Here is a 24796-nt window from a genome sequence, read left to right on the forward strand (position 1 = left end):
CCAAGCTCTCTCATCCCAACAGACTTCATACTTGCCCCTCTTTCCCAAACTCTTGCATTTACCTCCCTAACAACCCCATCCATAAACAAATTAAACAACCATGGAGACATCACACACCCCTGCCGCAAACCTACATTCACTGAGAACCAATCACTTTCCTCTCTTCCTACACGTACACATGCCTTACATCCTCGATAAAAACTTTTCACTGCTTCTAACAACTTTCCTCCCACACCATATATTCTTAATACCTTCCACAGAGCATCTCTATCAACTCTATCATATGCCTTCTCCAGATCCATAAATGCTACATACAAATCCATTTGCTTTTCTAAGTATTTCTCACATACATTCTTCAAAGCAAACACCTGATCCACACATCCTCTACCACTTCTGAAACCACACTGCTCTTCCCCAATCTGATGCTCTGTACATGCCTTCACCCTCTCAATCAATACCCTCCCATATAATTTACCAGGAATACTCAACAAACTTATACCTCTGTAATTTGAGCACTGACTCTTATCCCCTTTGCCTTTGTACAATGGCACTATGCAACTATGCACGCATTCCGCCAATCCTCAGGCACCTCACCATGAGTCATACAATAAGAACGTCATATTTTCAAGAAGTTGTACTTGAAATAAGACTAATTAAGTCATGTGCAGCATTTGCAACGATTGACTATTAAAAATAATCATGTATCATATTGCCGTAACTCTATCAATAGGATGTGCAGCCATAATTTTCAAATGCATGTCGTTAAATGAGTTATCTTTGGGATTTCAGTATGGCAAGACCGCCAACAAAACTGCACTCTAACAGCTGCCGGATTCTCACCAGTATCTGGCTACTGTCACAGGCCTTACTACTTTTCATCTACCCCGTCTGTTTAGTCTGCTGCAGAGTTCATCACTGAACACAAAACAATTTCATAAATGAAATACTCTTGCAATTTTTATATGATAAATGAAAAAGTTAGATGTGGATCTTTATATATATATATATATATATATATATATATATATATATATATATATATATATATATATATATATATATATATATATATATATTTACCAAGAAACGTAAGTGTATCTGTCAAAGCAGACGATGACCAACAAAAGGTGTTCCCAGATGTGGAAGTCCCAGTCTCCCTGACCGCCAGCCTTGCCTCGACTGATAAGGTAATCCATAGCCTAGCCAATGAAGTTCGCTCACTACGATCTTTCTCTGGTGTTATGTTTTAAACATCTGGTTGCATACGAGTAAATGTCTAACAACCTTCTTCCCCAGAATAGCGAACCATACACGATCGTTGTTTCATCCTGTGTGGAGTATATGTAACACTCTCCTACTTATACTCATCCGTCTTGATATTGTGTACAACCATAATGATAATGAGTTACGATTGGCTGTACCGGCGATACACGTGGCGCACCGCTCTTGTCACTCTCGCGCGAGTACTCGACCTGGTCAGACATACACACCTGACCGGCCACACACACACACATACAGGTGAGATACCTCAATAGCTGTTCCTACAAAATGATAGTAATGACGATATATATATATATATATATATATATATATATATATATATATATATATATATATATAGAGAGAGAGAGAGAGAGAGAGAGAGAGAGAGAGAGAGAGAGAGAGAGAGAGAGAGAGACTAGAAGAGAGAATACTGTGAACAGCATTCGTTGAAGGAAGCGCCAACGTCCTAACTTAAATGATGCCCGGAGCCATCTTACACCATCCGTGTCAGTAGGAAGTAAACAGCAACCGCCCTAGTTAATATTACCATCCTTACTGCCCTCTAAGACGGCTTTTGTCCGTGTCTGGACGAACCCAAGTCATTACAAGGCGGTATGTTTCAGGAAAGCAATAATACCTCATGATTAGAAACGCGTTACTGTGTAAGGATGAATGAGTGCAGTGCCTTTCAACATTATCAACAGCTTCTCCTTTCTGTCTATAGGTTTCAAGATGGCATTGTGAAAATATGATCAAACGTTGAAGAACACAACGGGATTTGATTTCCATACACACAGAGCAAAACTATGAAATTCATCACCAAAGATTGAAACTATATGGAGACAACGTTACGTAAACAGGTCTAGTTTTGGTGCGATGCCTCCGAAAACGGAGAGGTTTGTGATGCTTTGGACCAGCAGCGACCCGGGTATACGAGGAAGTCTTTTACGGATGATAATATATTCCGCATCAAAGGAATGATTAAGTGGAGACGACGCATTCAACTTATGCTGCAAAGGTCATTCATCCATAGGGTAACGTTCAGTGAGCAGTTTGAGGACCAAGTCAACGCACAGATGATCATTTCACACGGACCCAGATCTCTTTTCCACAGTTTGGCGTGTTTGATAAAGATTCGTCTTCTACTCTCCAGTTCACAAATTCATCAGTAAGCTTGAGAGGAATATTATTCTGGGGCCATTTGGGACTTAGAGATTTATGTTTTCTGCCAAGACGCTTAGAATATGTAGAGTTTTGATATGCTGAACAATCTTGGTTGCTGCATGATAACGTGATGCCAGTGACTCATCCCCCGAGCAGGAGTTGCTGCACTGTGACCACTACCGTGCAGCCTTGACCTTTTACCCTGTAACGTTCGTCTCCCTGAACCCTTAAGGAAGCACCTGCGCAGATTTTCTTTCCATGTCGCTGCAGAAAACGGCAACGAAGATTAGAATTGTGAAGGTCATGTTTATAAGATGAATTATTGCTCGAGGTGATATATCCCTCATTTGGTGTGGATCTTCTTATGATGATTGATTATCATCATCAGTAATTAATTAAATCCTGATATCAACGTACACCGCCCCAGATGTGTTTCCAGTAAATGTTTTTTCCATTATAAGAATATGTGCTTTTATCCTAAAGGAAAGGTCGATCGCTTATCTCAAAAAACGGGTGATCATGACGCCGACGGCTGGAGCATGGGCGTGGACGGTGGTGCTTGCAGTGGTGGTGGGCGTGTGTGGGATCGTTGGCGCCGAAGTGCGTGTGAGCGGCGGCCTGGTGAGAGGCGTGGTCAAGAAGAGCAGGAGTGGGCGGGACTACCACGCCTTCCACGCCATACCATACGCCAAGCCGCCCGTGGACAAGAACAGGTTCATGGTAAGGTCTAAATGAATGTTGGTATGGTAACGACACCCATGACATTAATGATAATGATCATCGTCATGATAGTGAAACTATTAAGCAGTTTGATAATCAAATGTGAAGGATAGGATTGCTTGCAAGCCCGCAGTGCATCCACAAAACACTCAGAATAATCATTGGTTGAATAAGAAACGAAACATTTTCAATACAATCCCACCTAAACGTGCTTGGCACTCCAGTCTTTGTAGAAGCACTAACCCCAGCACACCTTAACTACCCCATAACCATTCAATAATCTTAAACGCAGGGATGAAAAGCTCACTCCTGCTTCATACTTCACCAACCTATCTTCCCAGATCACCCACCTCTACGAACTACTCCACTAAACAGTCGTCCCTCCTCGCCCAAACCCAACTCCACTATATAAAACCATGTTCCCAGACATGTATGAGTCACACTTTCCAGTCTGCGCTCTGAACAAAACCGCACGTCTCTAACACGACAAACATGGACTCGGCGTGTCGTAAAGCTCCTTACGCGCAGGATGCAACCTACCCACGGAAAACAGTGACCACCTATACCTCTGGTACACTGTATTCACACCACCAGGACAAACACACACCTCATTTGTTCACCTGTGATTATGCCCGGTGGAATTATTGGCTTACTGAGTGATGCGGGAGCCCCTAAAAGGGATCCTGGGGCAGAAGTATACATACATTACTCAAAATATACATACATATATATATTGGAAAGGATCACAATTTTGCGCGTGATCAAGATATTCCTATGAGTCCATGGGGAAAATGAAACACGATAAGTTTCCAAGTGCACTTTCGTGTAATAATCACATCATCAGGGTAGACACTAGAGAGAAATATAAGTCAGTTGATATACATCGAAGAGACGAAGCTAGGATGCCATTTGGTAAATATGCGATTTTCCAAGACTATATATATATATATATATATATATATATATATATATATATATATATATATATATGTATGTATATATATATATATATATATATATATATATATATATATATATATATATATATATCGTTAATGAGTTGGCCTTGATAAGGGCATCAGTTGCCCGTGCCGACTCAGCTGACAAAAAATATTGGCCCATAGTTGTTTGTATTGATGTTAGTAATCCCGAGCGACTGAAGATGTATCTATCGTTAAGACTGTCCGTGTCTTTCTGGCTCGGATGTGTTGAATTATAGATACTCCAGTAGTGACGAACTACTCACTTATAAAAAAAGAATGTCTCCACTTTTCCAAGGACTACACTGACACTGATAATAGTTCTCTCAGGAGGGTTCTATCCGCAACAGGGTGCATATATATCGCTGTTGTGGATGGTGTAAAATACGTGAACATGCATTTAAGTTTACGACCTAAAGGTTGAGGTCACCAAGTAACCACAGACTTTTGAAGCTCTCTATTCTAAACAAAGTTGTCTAAGCATTGTGGGCATTTGGATTGCTGGAAGGGGGACGGTAAGAGAATACCAGAGGACCTGAAGTTCTATTCTGGCAAATGAATCCACAAACTCTGGCAGCCCGCCTGAAGTTCTATCGCAGAAGTTTTGTTAACGACTCTGGTTTTGTGCCTAGAACTCTCTGTACGGTCTTAGGTTCCATGGACGAGCTAGAGGAAAGAATTTACTCTCATAAATGTCAGATGGTAGCCAAGGTCTCTCTTCCCACCCCAGCGTCGGATACATATTTAAGAAGAGAATAAGACAAAGGGTGTAGGCAAGTCTGAAGAGGATCTAGGTTTGTATTAAATCTACTCAGTAAGTCTGTTCTCGTTCCTTTAAAACACTGTCAGCTTGGATTCTACGGTACTACTAACAAGAAAACGATTAAATGAATTATAGGTCAACAAGAGATGACATTGTTATTCCATGAAACGCGCCTAAACTGTAGAGTATTAATATTGACTTGAATACCCTCTATGGTCATCGAATTACGAGAAATTATTCACTTAGAGGCCACTGTTTGTACAAAAGAAAAAAGCAGTCAGTTTACTGTGTGACTGAACGTGTTGACCAGTTAAATTTTAATGTGCTATCAAAACGGTAAAAGTAAGAGACAGTGGAAATACTAAATGGATATGGATTGGGACCAGATAGTAGGAATATAATATGATATTTCTATCTGTACAGTTCTTATATAATCATATTTGAATCCCCCCCCCCAGCCGACGCTGCCTGGCGTGGAATGGCCGGGGGTACTAGACGCTACGCAGCCGGGGGAGCCGTGCGCTCAGGCAGCGCTGGGCATTGTGGCCGGCGTCGAGGACTGTCTTAACCTGTACGTCTACACGCCCAGGGTAAGTATATATAATGTGTCAACGCATTATCTGTGCGTGTGATTGTAACTCCTTAAAATTAGGAATGACCTTTCCTGGTATCTCACTCACACGTCATCTTTCTCTACTAGGGCAAGTTCCTTCGTGAGATAAAGCACTTTTTATGAAGTTACATCCTACTTCGGAAGATAAGGCGCTGATGGATATAAAACTTTCTTCAGGACTGACCAATCCGTTTAAGGAATATCGTAGCATTCAATACTTAATCGTGGGGTCCTAAGATTGCACTTCATCGGCTTTATAAATAAAATGTCTCTTCCCTGTTTTGAAACTACACTTATGCACTGAAACACCATCAACACGTGTGCCAGCCGATAAATATATAGCCTTGTGTGCCAGCCGATAAATATATAGCCTTGTGTGCCAGCCGATATATATATAGCCTTACGTTTTACATAACCTTTTGCATTCCTCAAAAACAGACTGGAGTTTACCCATAATGAACATATATAATCAGCTGCGTCACATGATTAGTGTGTGGCCATTGGCAACTCAAGGGTGGGCCGCTTTAATAATTGTTTCTCTCCCCACACTTCAAAGCTTTGGAACCACGTTCTCATGTCTTTCCCAATAGCTATGACAAGTTTTCACTTCCTCCAAAATTCGTAAATACTTTCCCTTGTCTCTTCTTTTTTTCAATTAAGGCCCAGCCTTTAATGTGGACTTTTGTCCTTGAATGGAGCCTCCACCGTAAAATATCAATAATAATAATAATAATAATAATAATAATAATAATAATAATAATAATATAATAATGATAATAATAATAATAATAATAATAATAATAATTATCTCGGAAAGCAAAAATGGGTATGTTTGAAGGAATAGTGGTTCCAACAATGTTGTATGGTTGCGAGGCGTGGGCTATGGATAGAGTTGTGCGCAGGAGGATGGATGTGCTGGAAATGAGATGTTTGAGGACAATGTGTGGTGTGAGGTGGTTTGATCGAGTAAGTAACGTAAGGGTAAGAGAGATGTGTGGAAATAAAAAGAGCGTGGTTGAGAGAGCAGAAGAGGGTGTTTTGAAATGGTTTGGGCACATGGAGAGAATGAGTGAGGAAAGATTGACCAAGAGGATATATGTGTCGGAGGTGGAGGGAACGAGGAGAAGAGGGAGACCAAATTGGAGGTGGAAAGATGGAGTGAAAAAGATTTTGTGTGATCGGGGCCTGAACATGCAGGAGGGTGTAAGGAGGGCAAGGAATAGAGTGAATTGGAGCGATGTGGTATACAGGGGTTGACGTGCTGTCAGTGGAGTGAATCAAGGCATGTGAGGCGTCTGGGGTGGACCATGGAAAGCTGTGTAGGTATGTATACACGTGTGTGGACATGTGTATGTACATGTGTATGGGGGGGGGGGGGGGGTTGGGCCATTTCTTTCGTCTGTTTCCTTGCGCTACCTCGCAGACGCGGGAGACAGCGACAAAGTATAAAAAAAAAAAAAAAAAAAAAAATAATAATAATAATAATAATAATTAAATAGGTATTATGAAGCCCTTAACGGGTAATGCTATTGATGCTTATGGGGTATTAAAGTACTTTGATCTTCAGTTATCTAAGCCGTTGCAATACTCTCGGCAGCTGCCTTTCCCGGGCGGGAACGTGACCCTGCCGGTGGTGGTGTGGCTGCACGGTGGCAGCTTCGTGGTGGGAGGAGCCGCCGCCCTCGACGAGTCCTACCTTTTGGACCGAGACGTCGTCCTTGTGATCCCTCAATACCGTCTCGGAATCCTAGGTATGGTAGCTTATGTGGGTTACTTTATGCAATGTGATTATGATCAATTCAATTAGGCTTAAGTAAAGAACGTTTTTTGAGCCAAATTTAACAAAAGGTTAACTATGATACGTGTAACGTCAAGGGTTAGGCACAGTACGGTGGATAATCATCATTCCATGAATCTTCACATTGTTTGGAATAAGGCCGTTCTTATAAGGATCTGTGAGGATTCGGATAGGCTCGACGCAGTCGTGCCGAACTGCAACTCGGGGATGAGGGGCCATCTGGCGGCAAGATATATAGATGGCTAGAATGGTTTCGGAAAATATCTCATAATGCTTTCGTTTGGTGACTGATACTCAGTAAATACAAAGAGAAGAATGACAAAATCTTTTTAGAATACAATCATTTAATTACAGGCCATAATGACCCCCCAAACAACATTTCAACCCCAGATTCGTTTTCACCGCGAGAAATAGTCCTTATACCGATGTTTTCAAGCAACCCGTTGCCCTCAGTTGAATACGAATCATTGGTTGAAATATTGCTTAGGGGTAATTACCGCCTGTGATTAAATTATTGCACTTTCAAAACCTTTTATCATTATTCTCCTCGTCCTTAATAGGTATGTAATCCTGAGGTATTTTTCCATGATTACTTCAAGTGTAAAAGCGTTCATTATGTTGTATACTTTAAAACAAAGACTTTTGGGGGGCTATAAAATAATGCCCTGAACTATTTACTATCTGCAATAATTGGTATAACAGATTTACTTGAAAATGTCAGTATCAAGAATATTTTTCCTGCTGAAAACGAATCTAAAGTTGAAATATCTTAAAAAAAAAAAACGGCCACGTCAAGGAACTGACCACAACTATAGGAAAAGACCAGTTAGAGACGCTGGTGTACGGGCAATCCAGGATACAAGCACTTGAAGTTAGCTTCCTGATGGTCAAGCAGTCATCCAGATTTTGAAATATCAGTTACACGAATATCAGGAATATCAGAAATATCAGTTACCTTGAATATCAGGAATGTGCACCTCCTTGAAAACAGTTGCTACAAGTCTTATGTAACCGTACTGAAAGCACGTGGGGAAAATGCTATTCTTCCGCAAACTTAGAGTTTCATTGAAGTCGATACTTAAACTACAGTCGAGATCTTTCTCTTGGTGTTACATGTAAACAAGATTAGTTTTTCGTTGCCACGCGATCAGTTAAAAAAAAAAAAAGATGCTTTTACAGTAGTACTGTTACTCACAGTACTAAGAGAGCTAATGTGCTATAACTCGAAGCGTCATCTATACTATCAAAGAGATATGCCATCATAATACACACTTTTGTCGCCCTGAATTAGTTACTTGCATTGAAAGGCAAATTAGGTCATCGGATTAAAGGCAATAAATTTCATTATAGATTAATATGGTTACTGTACAAATGGTTAATGTCACTGTAATCAAGAATTCAGTATAAGTTCCAAAAAGGTTTGAGTTATTCAACTCTATTAATCTCAGTGTAGTAAAAAAAAAAAAAAAAAAAAAAAAACGAAACGAATCTGGGGCTGACCCCACGATGGCTGTTCATCTTCCAAGGATTCTTCTCCACCAACACGGGAGACAGTCCGGGTAATATGGGTATGATGGACCAGACAGCAGCGCTCCGCTGGGTCCATGACAATGTGGCAGCTTTCGGCGGGAACCCGGACCAGGTGACGCTAGCGGGTGACTGTGCGGGCGGAGCTGCCGCCATCTACCACATGATGTCACCAAAGTCAGCAGGTGAGTAGCTGTTGTCTGGTATAATCTTCTCTTCAATCTATATCAGTTTTAAATTATTATACAGACCTCACATAATTGTTTATGGTTAGCTTTTAGATTATTTCATTACCCTCTACCATTTTATAAAGAGAAGGAGGCTAGGATCAGAACTCGCACAGGACGATAACGACTTAACGAACTTTAGTAACGTATTGTGTATATTTCTTAACATGACACAATACTAAGTGTTAAGCCTGGGTGTGTGGCAGGTCTGTTCCACCGAGTGTTGTCACTGTCCGGGTCGCCTTTGTCTCCGTGGGCGTTAAGCACCAGGATGCACCGCTTCATCCTCATCATGGCCAACTACATCAAGTGTCCGGCTTACGACAAAAGCCTCATGGTCCAGTGCTTCCAGGAGCTGGAACAAGCCGAGCTGCTCGAAGGGGCGCAGTTGGTTATAGAGGTATGACAAATGATTTGAAAAAGAATATGATTAGTCAACTATAGCTGCTACGGGACCCCTTTAATATGAGCTCCTGCAGATCTAAAGCGTACGCTACGTCCAGTATAGAGGAATGGATGCCTGTCAAGTGCGAAGTTCTTTGACGAGACTGTACTCTTAGTGATACAGCTCCACCAAAGATGATTTTTCACTCGCGGTGTAACCCACTGTAGGCATATGAAGCGTCCGGGGTAAACCATGGAAAGGTCTGTGGAGCTTGGTTGTGGATAGGGAGCTGTGGGTTTGGTGCATTACACATGACAGCAAGAGAATGGACGTGGCCTTTCTTCGTCTGTTCCTGCATATGCCTCCCTATATATATATATATATATATATATATATATATATATATATATATATATATATATATATATATATATATTTTTTTTTTTTTTTTTTTTCTTTTGCTTTGTCGCTGTCTCCCGCGTTTGCGAGGTAGCGCAAGGAAACAGACGAAAGAAATGGCCCAACCCACCCCCATACACATGTATATACATACGTCCACACACGCAAATATACATACCTACACAGCTTTCCATGGTTTACCCCAGACGCTTCACATGCCTTGATTCAATCCACTGACAGCACGTCAACCCCGGTATACCACATAGATCCAATTCACTCTATTCCTTGCCCTCCTTTCACCCTCCTGCATGTTCAGGCCCCGATCACACAAAATCTTTTTCACTCCATCTTTCCACCTCCAATTTGGTCTCCCTCTTCTCCTCGTTCCCTCCACCTCCGACACATATATCCTCTTGGTCAATCTTTCCTCACTCATTCTCTCCATGTGGCCAAACCATTTCAAAACACCCTCTTCTGCTCTCTCAACCACGCTCTTTTTATTTCCACACATCTCTCTTACCCTTACGTTACTTACTCGATCAAACCACCTCACACCACACATTGTCCTCAAACATCTCATTTCCAGCACATCCATCCTCCTGCGCACAACTCTATCCATAGCCCACGCCTCGCAACCATACAACATTGTTGGAACCACTATTCCTTCAAACATACCCATTTTTGCTTTCCGAGATATATATATATATATATATATATATATATATATATATATATATATATATATATATATATATATATCCCTGGGGATAGGGGATTAAGAATACTTCCCACGTATTCCCTGCGTGTCGTAGAAGGCGACTAAAAGGGGAGGGAGCGGGGGGCTGGAAATCCTCCCCTCTCGGTTTTTTTTTTCAATTTTCCAAAAGAAGGAACAGAGAATTGGGCCAGGTGAGGGTATTCCCTCAGAGGCCCAGTCCTCTGTTCTTAACGCTACCTCGCTAATGCGGGAAATGGCGAATAGTTTGAAAGAAAAAAGATATATATATATATATATATATATATATATATATATATATATATATATATATATATATATATATATATATATGGTTGTTTAATTTGTTTATGGATGGGGTTGTTAGGGAGGTAAATGCAAGAGTTTTGGAAAGAGGGGCAAGTATGAAGTCTGTTGGGGATGAGAGAGCTTGGGAAGTGAGTCAGTTGTTCGCTGATGATACAGCGCTGGTGGCTGATTCATGTGAGAAACTGCAGAAGCTGGTGACTGAGTTTGGAAAAGTGTGTGGAAGAAGAAAGTTAAGAGTAAATGTGAATAAGAGCAAGGTTATTAGGTACAGTAGGGTTGAGGGTCAAGTCAATTGGGAGGTGAATTTGAATGGAGAAAAACTGGAGGAAGTGAAGTGTTTTAGATATCTGGGAGTGGATCTGGCATTGGATGGAACCATGGAAGCGGAAGTGGATCATAGGGTGGGAGAGGGGGCGAAAATCCTGGGGGCCTTGAAGAATGTGTGGAAGTCGAGAACATTATCTCGGAAAGCAAAAATGGGTATGTTTAAAGGAATAGTGGTTCCAACAATGTTGTGTGGTTGCGAGGCGTGGGCTATGGATAGAGTTGTGCGCAGGAGGATGGATGTGCTGGAAATGAGATGTTTGAGGACAATGTGTGGTGTGAGGTGGTTTGATCGAGTGAGTAACGTAAGGGTAAGAGAGATGTGTGGAAATAAAAAGAGCGAGGTTGAGAGAGCAGAAGAGGGTGTTTTGAAGTGGTTTGGGCACATGGAGAGGATGAGTGAGGAAAGATTGACCAAGAGGATATATGTGTCGGAGGTGGAGGGAACAAGGAGAAGAGGGAGACCAAATTGGAGGTGGAAAGATGGAGTGAAAAAGATTTTGTGTGATCGGGGCCTGAACATGCAGGAGGGTGAAAGGAGGGCAAGGAATAGAGTGAATTGGAGCGATGTGGTATACCGGGGTTGACGTGCTGTCAGTGGATTGAAGCAAGGCATGTGAAGCGTCTGGGGTAAACCATGGAAAGCTGTGTAGGTATGTATATTTGCGTGTGTGGACGTATGTATATACATGTGTATGGGGGGGGTTGGGCCATTTCTTTCGTCTGTTTCCTTGCGCTACCTCGCAAACGCGGGAGACAGCGACAAAGTATAATAAAATAAATAAAAATAAAATATATATATATATATCCACCCACAAAATTTCAAAATATTTTTGTATCAGCTAAACGTCCCTCTTCCATGAATCTTATAGTTTTTCTTATTGCAACTTAAAACATAAATAAAAAATCATTCGTACGTCCCTCTGTTGTATTATGCTCTGCCAGTAGAATGAACTAGCGTTTGCAAGTACAGTGATAGGGTTTAGACTTTGTTACCCATAAATGGCTGGATATCCTAATTCAGACTGAACTTAAATTCTGAGATGGATGTGCCCCTCTGATCGGTCAGATCAGGTAGAAAGAAATAATGGACTACAATGTATCCCCTATGATCTCACATGAGTTGTGATATTTCTAGGCTCGCGACCTACTTGTCGGGAACCACAGACTATCGCCATCCGTGCAGCAGGCGGAGCACAACGATGAAGCGTCGCTCTTCTTGGACCAGCACCCGCTGAGAGCCCTCACAGACGGGAACATCCATAAGATCCCCGTCCTGATGGGGGTGACCAGGGACGTCGGCAGCTACCTCGTGGACATGAGTAAGTCAGGGTAGAACACATATAAAGACGCTGATACCAAGTCCTACGACGCGCTTGAACAAAGCTATCTGTACCGGGCTCTTTCCCTAGACGGGTGGAGAGAGAGAGTAGTCTACCACGCATGTATCGAGACAAGCGCATCCCTAGAGTTGTATCCGTAATGCCCTTGATATTCAGATAGTCAGAACAGCCAGTCTAACTGTCAGATAACAATGATTCTATGGTCTAAAGCAATCCTTCATGTATGCACATATTCAGTCGGTAGTATGATAATTCAAAAAAAAAAAAAAAAAAAAAGAGCTCGATTAATGATAGGCTTTTAAGTCTAAAGGAAATGCTAGTTTTTTTCACCATTACTATGTCATCACAACTTCAGTACTTAATGCAGTCTTGTAAGATGTGTTTATACCATAACAATATAATGAACATATTCCGGGCTGAGACACGCAAAAAGTGATAGTTTTCATTCCGTTGGGGGTGGAAGGGGGCACTGGCTCCATCACTCTCGCTGGTCATTGATCGACCATACTGCCTGAAGTTATTTGTTACTGACTGATCATCTTACAATTAATCTTGGTGTTTCAGTGCTGTACGACTTCCTTCTGTTCAGGCTGGAAGAAGATCCCGAGTTTTTGGATAAAATTCTGGTCATGCTGCTCAAGGAATGTCGTAAGTTACTTGAAGTTATTTAAATTTCTTTTGTGTCGAATATATTTTTCTTAATCGGTTTAGGTTTCCCTGAATTTGTCTACAGAGACTAAGTAAATGAGATGAGAACGTTAACAAAGAGTTTGATTCAAAGATTTTTCGGCGTGATGTCCGTTCAGTTAACCCAATCATGCCTTTTATTAACATATTCCTTAGTTTATTTTCACAGCAATGATAGTATTTCTTTACCCACCTGGTCCCACCATTTGATACTGTTAGTATTCGATGGTGACACCAGGTTGAGGGGAAGTGCAGATCCAATTGATGAATAGAAACAAGGCATATAAATGATCATTTTTATCAATTGATGATATTTAGATAGAACTATATATGAATTTAGTCTGGTGAGGTGCATCGCTCTTATACATTATATATATCAGTTGCTACGTAAATGACCAAAACAGTGCTTGTAGTAATCTAATTTCATTTTTTCAGTTATCAATGTTTTTGGACGAACATTTAACTGTATATTTTCCATATATATATGGGGTGAGAGAGTATCATTAAATTTTAGGGAGAATAAAAAGATGTTCTGGAAGGAGGTAAATAAAGTGCGTAAGACAAGGGAGCAAATGGGAACTTCAGTGAAGGGCGCTAATGGGGAGGTGATAACAAGTAGTGGTGATGTGAGAAGGAGATGGAGTATTTTGAAGGTTTGTTGAATGTGTTTGATGATAAGAGTGGCAGATATAGGGTGTTTTGGTCGAGGTGGTGTGCAAAGTGAGAGGGTTAGGGAAAATGATTTGGTAAACAGAGAAGAGGTAGTAAAAGCTTTGCGGAAGATGAAAGCCGGCAAGGCAGCAGGTTTGGATGGTATCGCAGTGGAATTTATTAAAAAAGGGGGTGACTGTATTGTTGACTGGTTGGTAAAGTTATCTAATGTATGTATGACTCATGGTGAGGTGCCTGAGGATTGGCGGAATGCGTGCATAGTGCAATTGTACAAAGGCAAAGGGGATAAGAGTGAGTGCTCAAATTACAGAGGTATAAGTTTGTTGAGTATTCCTGGTAAATTATATGGGAGGGTATTGATTGAGAGGGTGAAGGCATGTACAGAGCATCAGATTGGGGAAGAGCACTGTGGTTTCAGAAGTGATAGAGGATGTGTGGATCAGGTGTTTGCTTTGAAGAATGTATGTGAGAAATACTTAGAAAAGCAAATGGATTTGTATGTAGCATTTATGGATCTGGAGAAGGCATATGATAGAGTTGATAGAGATGCTCTGTGGAAAGTATTAAGAATATATGGTGTGGGAGGCAAGTTGTTAGAAGCAGTGAAAAGTTTTTATCGAGGATGTAAGGCATGTGTACGTGTAGGAAGAGAGGAAAGTGATTGGTTCTCAGTGAATGTAGGTTTGCGGCAGGGGTGTGTGATGTCTCCATGGTTGTTTAATTTGTTTATGGATGGGGTTGTTAGGGAGGTGAATGCAAGAGTTTTGGAAAGAGGGGCAAGTATGAAGTCTGTTGTGGATGAGAGATCTTGGGAAGTGAGTCAGTTGTTGTTCGCTGATGATACAGCGCTGGTGGCTGATTCATGTGAGAAACTGCAGAAGCTGGTGACGGAGTTTGGTAAAGTGTGTGAAAGAAGAAAGTTAAGAGTAAATGTGAATAAGAGCAAGGTTATTAGGTACAGTAGGGTTGAGGGTCAAGTCAATTGGGAGGTAAGTTTGAATGGAGAAAAACTGGAGGAAGTAAAGTGTTTTAGATATGTGGGAATGGATCTGGCAGCGGATGGAACCATGGAAGCGGAAGTGAATCATAGGGTGGGGGAGGGGGCGAAAATCCTGGGAGCCTTGAAGAATGTGTGAAAGTCGAGAACATTATCTCGAAAGTAAAAATGGGTATGTTTGAAGGAATAGTGGTTCCAACAATGTTGTATGGTTGCGAGGCGTGGGCTATGGATAGAGTTGTGCGCAGGAGGGTGGATGTGCTGGAAATGAGATGTTTGAGGACAATGTGTGGTGTGAGGTGGTTTGATCGAGTAAGTAACGTTAGGGTAAGAGAGATGTGTGGAAATAAAACGAGCGTGGTTGAGAGAGCAGAAGAGGGTGTTTTGAAATGGTTTGGCCACATGGAGAGAATGAGTGAGGAAAGATTGACCAAGAGGATATATGTGTCGGAGGTGGAGGGAGCGAGGAGAAGTGGGAGACCAAATTGGAGGTGGAAAGATGGAGTGAAAAAGATTTTGTGTGATCGGGGCCTGAACATGCAGGAGGGTGAAAGGCGGACAAGGAATAGAGTGAATTGGATCGATGTGGTATACCGTGGTTGACGTGCTGTCAGTGGATTGAATCAAGGCATGTGAAGCGTCTGGGGTAAACCATGGAAAGTTATGTGGGGCCTGGATGTGGAAAGGGAGCTGTGGTTTCGGGCATTATTGCATGACAGCTAGAGACAGTGTGAACGAATGGGGTCTTTGTTGTCTTTTCCTAGTGCTACCTCGCATACATGAGGGGGGAGGGGGATGGTATTCCATGTGTGGCGAGGTGGCGATGGAAATGAATAAAGGCAGACAGTGTGCATTGTGTGCATGGGTATATATGTATGTGTCTGTGTCTGTATATATATGTGTACATTGAGATGTATAGGTATGTATATTTGCGTGTGTGGACGTGTATGTATATACATTGTGTATGGGGTGGGTTGGGCCATTTCTTTCGTCTGTTTCCTTGCGCTACCTCGCAAACGCGGGAGACAGCGACAAAGCAAAATAAATAATAAATAAATAAATATATATATATATATATATATATATATATATATATATATATATATATATATATATATATATATATATATATATATGGGGATAGAGGAGAAAGAATACTTCCCACGTATTCCCTCCGTGTCGTAGAAGGCGACTAAAAGGGAAGGGAGCGGGGGGCTGGAAATCTTCCCCTCTCATTTTTTTTTTTTTTTAACTTTCCAAAGGAAGGAACAGAGAAGGGGGCCGGGTGAGGATGTTTCCTCAGAGGCCCAGTCCTCTGTTTTTAACGCTACCTCGCTGAGGCGGGAAATGGTGAATAGTATGAAAGAAAAGAAAAAGATATATATATATATATATATATATATATATATATATATATATATATATATATATATATATATATATATATATTTCATTTTATCTTATTTTGCTTTGTCGCTGTCTCCCGCGTTAGCGAGGTAGCGCAAGGAAACAGACGAAAGAATGGCCCAACCCACCCACATACACATGTATATACATACACGTCCACACACGCTAATATACATACCTATACATCTCAACGTATACATATATATACACACACAGACATATACATATATACACATGTACATAATTCATACTGTCTGCCTTTATTCATTCCCATCGCCACCCCGCCACACGAAATAACAACCCCCTCCCCCCGCATGTGCGCGAGGTAGCGCTTGGAAAAGACAACAAAGGCCACATTCATTCACACTCAGTCTCTAGCTGTCATGTATAATGTACTGAAACCACAGCTCCCTTTCCACATCCATTAATGTTTGACGTGGTAAGCAGCAACTACATTAAGATGTACCATTATTCAAATAGTGAGTTAAGAATGATGTATCCTGCCTTTCCACAGTTATCCCTGACCCTGCGTCACACGAAGATGAGTTCGTCAACTTCTACTTCCCAGGGATCACCTTCGACAAGCTCGAGGAAATTCTTCCGGGCCTGGCGGAGGTGAGGCGCGTTTAAAATGCCATATGGCTCTGTATGGAATGATATGTGAATCAATACGTTTGGCCAAGTCTATTACACTGGTGATATGTTGTGAAGCAAGTACAGGTTAACGGATGAATTTATGTTACAGCTCACCTTGCTAAAATATTTCCCCCCCTCTGTGATTGCTTACTAGATATCCTCTGCTATGTGATGCAGACAACAAAAATATTGGAAGGTTCTCTATATTTTATCCCTATAACTAAGACCGGGGAATATCTTTGCTGATACATAAATACGCGGTTTTTAAGAAATAGGAAGATAGTGACAAAGGAATGAGAGAACAATGTTATTGGATGAATGAACGCTAATCAGTGAATTACTAAAATAGTATAGGTACATGGAGGGCATACATGTTGAAAGAACGTTCAAGAAGAAGAAATGATTGCAAAATGTTTATAGGTGATCTGAAGATGAGAATGGAGTGATGGTAAAGGAATGTATGAGTGAGGAGTCCCGAAAGGAAGCTTTAATGTTCAGGGATGAGCCTTACATCGTGGTGTGCGGAGCAGGATCACTGTGGTCCAACTGCAATAGTTCGCGATAAAAAAAAAAAAAATCAACACAGATGGGCATATAGGTGCGCGCGCGTGTGTGTGTGTGTGTGATAACGAAGTAGGCTACAATCACCTGCGTATATCATTCAGTTTTATAGAGGCTCTTGTTTTTCGTTTTTTAAGAGTAGTTTATATCCTATCGAGGGTGGGCTCTCTCTCTCTCTCTCTCTCTCTCTCTCTCTCTCTCTCTCTCTCTCTCTCTCTCTCTCTCTCCAAGAGGAATTACGGGAAATGCTCAGATCGTAACATTTGCTCATTGTGGCTGATGGTGTTAATTTAAAAAACATAGCAGTGTGTTTAGCAATCCCCGAGTGACGACGGTGTTTCCTGCAGATGCTGGGGGATATACATTACAAGGCCGGGATCCTGAGTACGGCCAACCTCCTGTCGCAGCATGTGCCAACGCGCATGCTCAGGTGAGTGAACACAGATCCAGAATTTGCCATCTGTCAGGTGAGTGACGCCGTCCCAGAACGCGTCAGTTGTTAGCGAGTGATCATAGACCCCGTACGTCAGTTGTTAGCGAGTGATCATAGACCCCGTACGTCAGTTGTTAGAGAGTGATCATAGACCCCGTACGAGTCAACTATCGGACGAATGACACTGTCCGAGCACGAGTCAACTGATCGACACGTTAAAACCGACCAAAGTCAAAAATCATCAGCACCTCAACAAACATCGAGCACTTTCCAAGTCTAACTATGAGAAAAGAACCAGATTTCTCGGTATTACTGTCTCTTATTCCGAGAGTTTTGCTCCTTGCGTCCTCCTCCTGCAAGTGGTAAATATACCGCAGGCGAAATGTCGCATCCAGCGAGGCCGTTATCACCGTCAGCTGATGCAGAAGAGGAACTTCATCGCTCTCAAAGGATCCCACCTTACCCTGTTCCCATATGAAGTGCAGCCTTTAAGCTACAAAAGCATCATAAGTAGATTCCTGAGGTTAAATAACCACTCAGTGCATCGATTAGATATATGTCATTTTATGTAGTTACATAAATACAGTTCTGTACTATATATATTGTAAGAATAGTTATAAAAAGGTATATTTAAAATCTCATGGAAGTTATTACACCACCACTCTATTTATCACAAGTAATATCTTTCGAATCAAATACGTACAAAATGTAGAGTTTACCTTAATCCTTTCCTTCGTCAGGTTTGAGTACGAAGGAGGACCAAAATTGTTTAACCTCCGTCACCCGGACCCCACTGAGGCGCCTCCACTTCCCCCAGCTGTGAGCCATGGAGATGAGATGGCCTTCCTCCTCCCGGACTACCCCGTCAACCTCACCCCGGAGCAGCAGACCGTGAGTGAAGCCCTCCTCGATATAATCGAGAACTATGCCAATGGAAGGTGCGTAGGTTCAACCCTCTTGTTCTCATGTCTGGCCAAAGTTATGATTATTAATATCATCGTTTTCATTATGTCGTCCAAGTTTTCTGTTAATGCTTCATTATGAATCTTTTGCCCGTTTGTCTTGTATTTCTTTGCTGTGTACTTCCATAGCTTGAGACCCTTCCTAATTCTTCAGACTTCCTCGAGAACACTGGCCATTGTTCACGAAAACACTTCAGGAAACCTTAGTTTTGGGTGCAGATGGGTCCTTCTCCAGCAGGAAGTTCGAGGGCCCAGAGAGAACCCAGATGCTTGACAACATCCACTCGTACCATCACAAGTCAATCTTGGAGAACATGACAGAGGAAGACGCTGCTGCTGCTGCTGCTCACGATGAACTCTGACTTGGGTTATCGCTTTGCTAGTTAACAAGCGCTCTTCATCACCTTATGACAGCTGGTTGAAATGTGTGACGTAAAATTAACGTTTTTAAAGGGGAAAATATAATAAAGTATCCGAAAACCTAAGCTGGAGTGTTTTGGTAATTTACGTCATCAACCCAGCAAGCACTCAAGTCGTAGCCACCCATTTTGGGTGACTATAGTTTTTTCTAACAAGATTGTCATCAGAGATGTCCGTACTACAGCTTACACTGTTCTGTTGGACCACACACACACACACACATACGTATATATATATATATATATATATATATATATATATATATAGAGAGAGAGAGAGAGAGAGAGAGAGAGAGAGAGAGAGAGAGCAAATGAACGCGCACCTCCATAAAACACAAACCTCCAACAGACAGACTCGAACCCCGGATCTTATGCATGGTAGGCGGGACTGTACTCCCTTTCCTTAAACAGATGATGTATGAGCGTTCTCGGGCTTCATCTGCAAGTGGTACGAAATACGAGTGATATGATTAACAAAGTCCAAGAGAAAGAAACCACCACGTCCACCCCTCTTCTTGACAGCTTTTAAATGTTAACTATCCCCATCAGTCCCCTTTTCACTAATGGACTAAACCAACAAAGGATTTTTTGTACAATACTTTCTTACTTTTCCTCTTTTGTAACCCATTTTTTTTTTCATTTCATATTGCGAAATTCACTTTTCAAGAATTTGTTATTCACACAAATGGTGATGGTATTCCCCACATCCCGCACTGAAACGTTACCTAAACAAATACCTTCGCCATGTGATCAACAACTGCGAACAAATCTCTTGGCACTGAGAATTCCCGACACATTTCAGGGGAAGCAGGAGCGTCTCTAGATTTCGTTATGGAGAGAAGCAGCGACATAAACGACTTCACCAAACTACTGATGAAAAGCTTACAACAAGTGGTATATCAGAATATATAATGTATCTTAGAACAGTTAACACCATTTGAGTTTATGGATGTTAGATTTAATTACTATCAGTCAAATACACCAAAATAAATAATGGTTATAGACCCCATTTCAACGTTGAAGCACTACAAGTCTATGCTAGGAAAAATATTGTTGAATACTCTAATGGTTCACCGGCACTTATCCAGCATCTACCGAAACTAGTTCCTGGGAATGGCTATTACTATGTTAAGTGTTTCTGTGATCAGTGAAGTACCTGCTCAGGACCGATACAGCCAATCTTTCGTACTGACGATATATAACATGGCCTTAATGGTATATCAAGAACACTGTATGTTAATCAATGTCATGAAAAATAGGTAATACTCTTGAAATATAACAACAAAATCTAAGGAAACTTCACATAACCTTCGCAATCGTTAAGGTTTATTTCCATGTCCAATATTCTATTACATTACGTCACACCCATGGAATTGTATCGCGCCTGGTGTCAACAAACAGACGTCGAATGCGATCCTCTGAAGCCAATGATTTAAATGACATTTCTATAATAATTTCGGTCATTAATTGAGATTAGGTGAAGTTTTTTACATGTTGATATATTGTGTATTGCCTTTTTGTACATTAACACCACATTTTTCTCTAACACACACAACCAAAGACCCCTCGCTTTCCTATCTTCCTTGTTACGGCTTTGCACACAACCCTTATCGCCGTCTTTGATATAATTCAATAGAATACAACGCTCCAAATCACGGTCTGCAACTATCATGGTCTGCAACTATCATTATAGGGGCTAAGCATTCACACACAACGCAAGCATAATCAGTTAATATTCCAAGCAAATGACGATTCACAGATATCCTACACAATTACCAGATTTACAAATGAGCAACATATTACTTACCTTCCATCACACGTCAAGTGTAAGGCTGGAATAGTCATCAGTCACCTTACAGTAGCGAGACGTTCAGAATACTCATCACTTGTTTTCCAAGTAATGACATTATTTTGCAGTATTTCCATCATTTTGTTCGTCACAAAATTCTGCTGCAATCTTTCATCTTATTGTTCATGTCTTTAAATGTTCTCATCTTCAATATCACTTTTGCACACTTTTTCCGTTTCAAATCACGAGTAACACTTAGTAAAGCCATGAGTCACGTATGGGTACAGCCACGATGACAACTGGGTACAGTCATGAATGACGTGTGGGTTCAGCCATGAGTGGCAAGTGTGTACAGCCATGGGTGACGTGAGTATAACAATGATTGTATGTACATAACAGCCATGAGTGACACATGCATACAGCCGCACGTGCATAAAGTGACACGATTGACAGTACCGATATCTTGTAGGCTTAAATCCAATGCACAAGTGATCACACTGACCTAATCCACACGAGGGTCGAAGATGTATTCACATACTTATTTCCTAACCCGATAAAACGAGTTGCCAATCATCCATATGATTTTTTACGTCATTTTTGTTTTACCCGAAATATATCTGAATATTTCATATAAAGAATTAAATGCAATAAAGTTCTTGCACTATGATTTACCCGTGATTACAATCTGACGGCCAAACACTTACTATTCCACATTTACAGACACGGGGGTTAATAATATGATCACATCAATGTTCTCGTTTGCTAACATCAAATGTAAGTAAAGCGCTACACAGCAAGTATACCGTACACTTAGGTTCAACGTCCTATCAGCACAGACGTCAGGGCTGAACTGACTGAGTAGAGCTGCTACCGTCACCTGGCCGGGCTCAAGTAACAAGGTTTAACATCGAACCGATTGTTAGGATGGGTCATAGTTGACATATAAAATCTGAAAACCGAGTGCCTCAATTATTGCAGTCATTAAATTCAAAACATTTTAGTCTGACAAATAAACGGTAGTTTTTTCTGTTAACTGTAATAAATAAGTTAGGCAAATTTTATCAGATATTCGCAGACGTCGCAAACTAGCGGGAGGCAACGGCTTATAAAATGCATGGCGGCCGTCGCACTGGGTCACCTGAAATTGTCAACAGTAATGACATCATTATCGACAAAGGAAAACTTGATGCTAAACGTCTCGATTTCCGTTGTAACTGCATGGATAGCTTTGTAGCTACCCACCCTCGCGCCTTGACTTGTTGACAGGTTTTAGCGTGTTTTGTTGTTAAGTGTTTCAGTGTCCCTCTCTCAATTACTCCAGTCCAATAATCCAATAAGAACAACAACAATGATTTATTGGTTAAGGTAAAAAAAAGTGAAATAGCCCAGGGACAATGAGCTACCTACTAGAGGTGTAGGATAATGGTGAAGAAGGAAAGGTAAAGTGAAGTAGGCTTATCAATACGAGACAGGCTTAGCAGGGGTCCTGTGATGCTGGTGAGAATGCCAGATGAAGCAGGAGAATATGGGAGAAAAATCATGATGCAGACTATATATGGATCTCCTGTAGAAGGTGGATGTGACGCTTATCCTGGAGAGTGCTGCGGCTACCGAACTGCGCGTGGGTTGCAGAAGTGCCACGTGCGTTGGAAGTAGATCCCTTCTTGTTACATCTGCTTCTCGTAACGTGGATGTCAGAGATTAGGTATCACAAGGAAAACTGCTAGGAAGATGAAACGTCAGGAGTCACTTTGGGCTTCTACTGACAGAGGATGCACCCTCAGGGCGGCTTGAGTCTGGAGTCACTTGGCCTAAACTTTAAGTATTGGAGTGGATCACTTGTCTACAGCAAATCAACTGCCTTACTACCATCTTACGCACGCAGTTGCCAGCTCAAACTCTGATGGCGCTAGATTCACTCCCGAAAAGCGCTAAAAAAAATCACTAAGCTTACCAGACTGGCATCGTAAAAATGCTCTTCGAATTAATTATGCTATTTGACGTGCCACAATATTAATAACAGGTATGACTGACTGTTTTGATACAAAACACTCTATTAATTGAGATCTGCTAATTCCCAATCCGCAATCTCACTTCGTCCTCAATGTGAAGGGGTTGTGGGGGTCTATATGAGGGTTCTGATTGCGGTTGCGATGGCTCGTATGCTTTTAAGGACCCTTTTTTTTTTTTTCCAGTACTTCCTTAGGCAGTTTATAATCATAACAGCAGTTTCCATTTCTTCTTAGCCCATACTTGATAACTAGTGATGCATTTAAGCTTTTGATAGTCTATTTCAAAGCTTTAACTTCTCGATGTTCATATGACTAAGAAAATTTATATCAGCGATGGAGTGAGGCGACCTCAGCACAATTAAAGCCAACTCTGAGAGTTTACTAAAGGGATTTTCTCCTGTTGCATCCTTGCACAAGTATATGTCAGCCCTGAGTGCTAGGATGCCAGTGTTCTGTTTTCTCAATACATGATGAAGCTTCCTCCTCAGGAACACAATGCATGAGAATTTTTTCGTTATCAGTAAACATCTTTGCTGATTCCAGTATTCCAGGCTTTAAGGGTTGCAGGCATTCATCTGCACTCAGTGACAACACTTACTCATTACCTGGACATTGTCTGGCACACGCTGATGAAGCTGTTTCACTGTCTGGCACACGCTGACGAAGCTGTTTCACCAACTCCACTTACAAATTGTATGCATCTTCCCCTAATATCCTTTTCATCAGGTAACTTACATTGTGCCATCTTTCCAAACTCGTACCCAAAGTACGGATGTGGGTTTACATAGTACTTTGGTGAATTTCCTATCTTTTATTTTCTGTCGGATGGACTTTGGAACGTATGGAATCAATTAATTGAATAAAGTCACTTAGCTGTTTGGTTGTATCCTGTACCGCCGCTTCAAATTTCTCATTAACACGCTGAACTTCTCCAAGAATACGTTTCAGGAATATCAGGATGGCATAGTATCGCATATCCCATTAGCATTACAGTCAGGCAGATACAATTTTTTTACTTTCAGAATAGAACCGAACAGCGATACCCAATAGTTTCGTTACCGTAATGTCATTACTCTCAAGAGGCTAAAATTCTGATTGTCTGTATCACTTTTAAAGTCACCTAAATTCCGGGGCCATCACATTGCACTTGACTACAACCTTTTTAACTTGAACTTCTTGCATACTTTACTGTTTGTGAATCGACTTTGCACAACTCAGATAATCAACAACACGTAATGAAGTGTTCAGCAATGAATAGTAATGCATTTCCTTCAGTCTCCTGTGCGTCATCACTCACTTTATCAAACAGTATGGTGGTTTGTCTTTTAGTTCTGAATGGCTCTTTAGCTTTCTTGTGTCTTTCACTGTCACTAAGTTTGGCGGACAATGGACAATGGCAGTACTTGCAAAGACATTTTGTGTTCATCCTCCTCTACTTTTCTTAACCACTTTTCATGTTTTGGGTCTTTCAACCACTCTGCTCAAAAGCGTTGAATATACTTCTTACTCTTTAATGTGTTCGTTTAATGTAACGGCCTGAACAGACACACAACTAGCAATGTTAGTACTTCAAGGCCCACGTTAATTTTGTCAGCACCTCAGAATGAACCCGAACTGAACCTGCTACAAAATTTTCGAACATAATCGTTTCGATAAAAATGAATTACGCG

At 41.2% G+C, this 24796-nt stretch overlaps 1 protein-coding gene across 1 annotated transcript; it reads left to right on the forward strand.

Annotated features, from left to right (window-relative positions):
* The first annotated feature begins 1421 nt into the window (after positions 1-1421).
* LOC139754575 (cocaine esterase-like) lies at positions 1422-19391 on the forward strand. The gene is made up of 12 exons (XM_071671954.1): positions 1422-1518; positions 2911-3147; positions 5349-5480; positions 7101-7254; positions 8828-9013; positions 9262-9455; positions 12347-12530; positions 13116-13199; positions 16829-16929; positions 17859-17941; positions 18685-18882; positions 19061-19391. The coding sequence occupies exons 2-12, from the start codon at positions 2947-2949 to the stop codon at positions 19266-19268; spliced, it is 1725 nt and encodes a 574-aa protein (XP_071528055.1). The 5' UTR covers positions 1422-1518; positions 2911-2946; the 3' UTR covers positions 19269-19391.
* Positions 19392-24796: the final 5405 nt, after the last annotated feature.

This window comes from Panulirus ornatus, chromosome 17 (genome assembly GCF_036320965.1).
Source record: "Panulirus ornatus isolate Po-2019 chromosome 17, ASM3632096v1, whole genome shotgun sequence".
NCBI classification, from domain to species: domain Eukaryota; kingdom Metazoa; phylum Arthropoda; class Malacostraca; order Decapoda; family Palinuridae; genus Panulirus; species Panulirus ornatus.

Bases quoted from the DNA above. Each gene is read 5' to 3' on its own strand.
- LOC139754575 (XM_071671954.1), top strand. From the start codon at position 2,947: ATGACGCCGACGGCTGGAGCATGGGCGTGGACGGTGGTGCTTGCAGTG. The intron at 17,942-18,684 runs GTGAGTGAACAC...TTCCTTCGTCAG, and splicing joins GTGCCAACGCGCATGCTCAG to GTTTGAGTACGAAGGAGGAC. The intron at 18,883-19,060 runs GTGCGTAGGTTC...CTAATTCTTCAG, and splicing joins GAGAACTATGCCAATGGAAG to ACTTCCTCGAGAACACTGGC.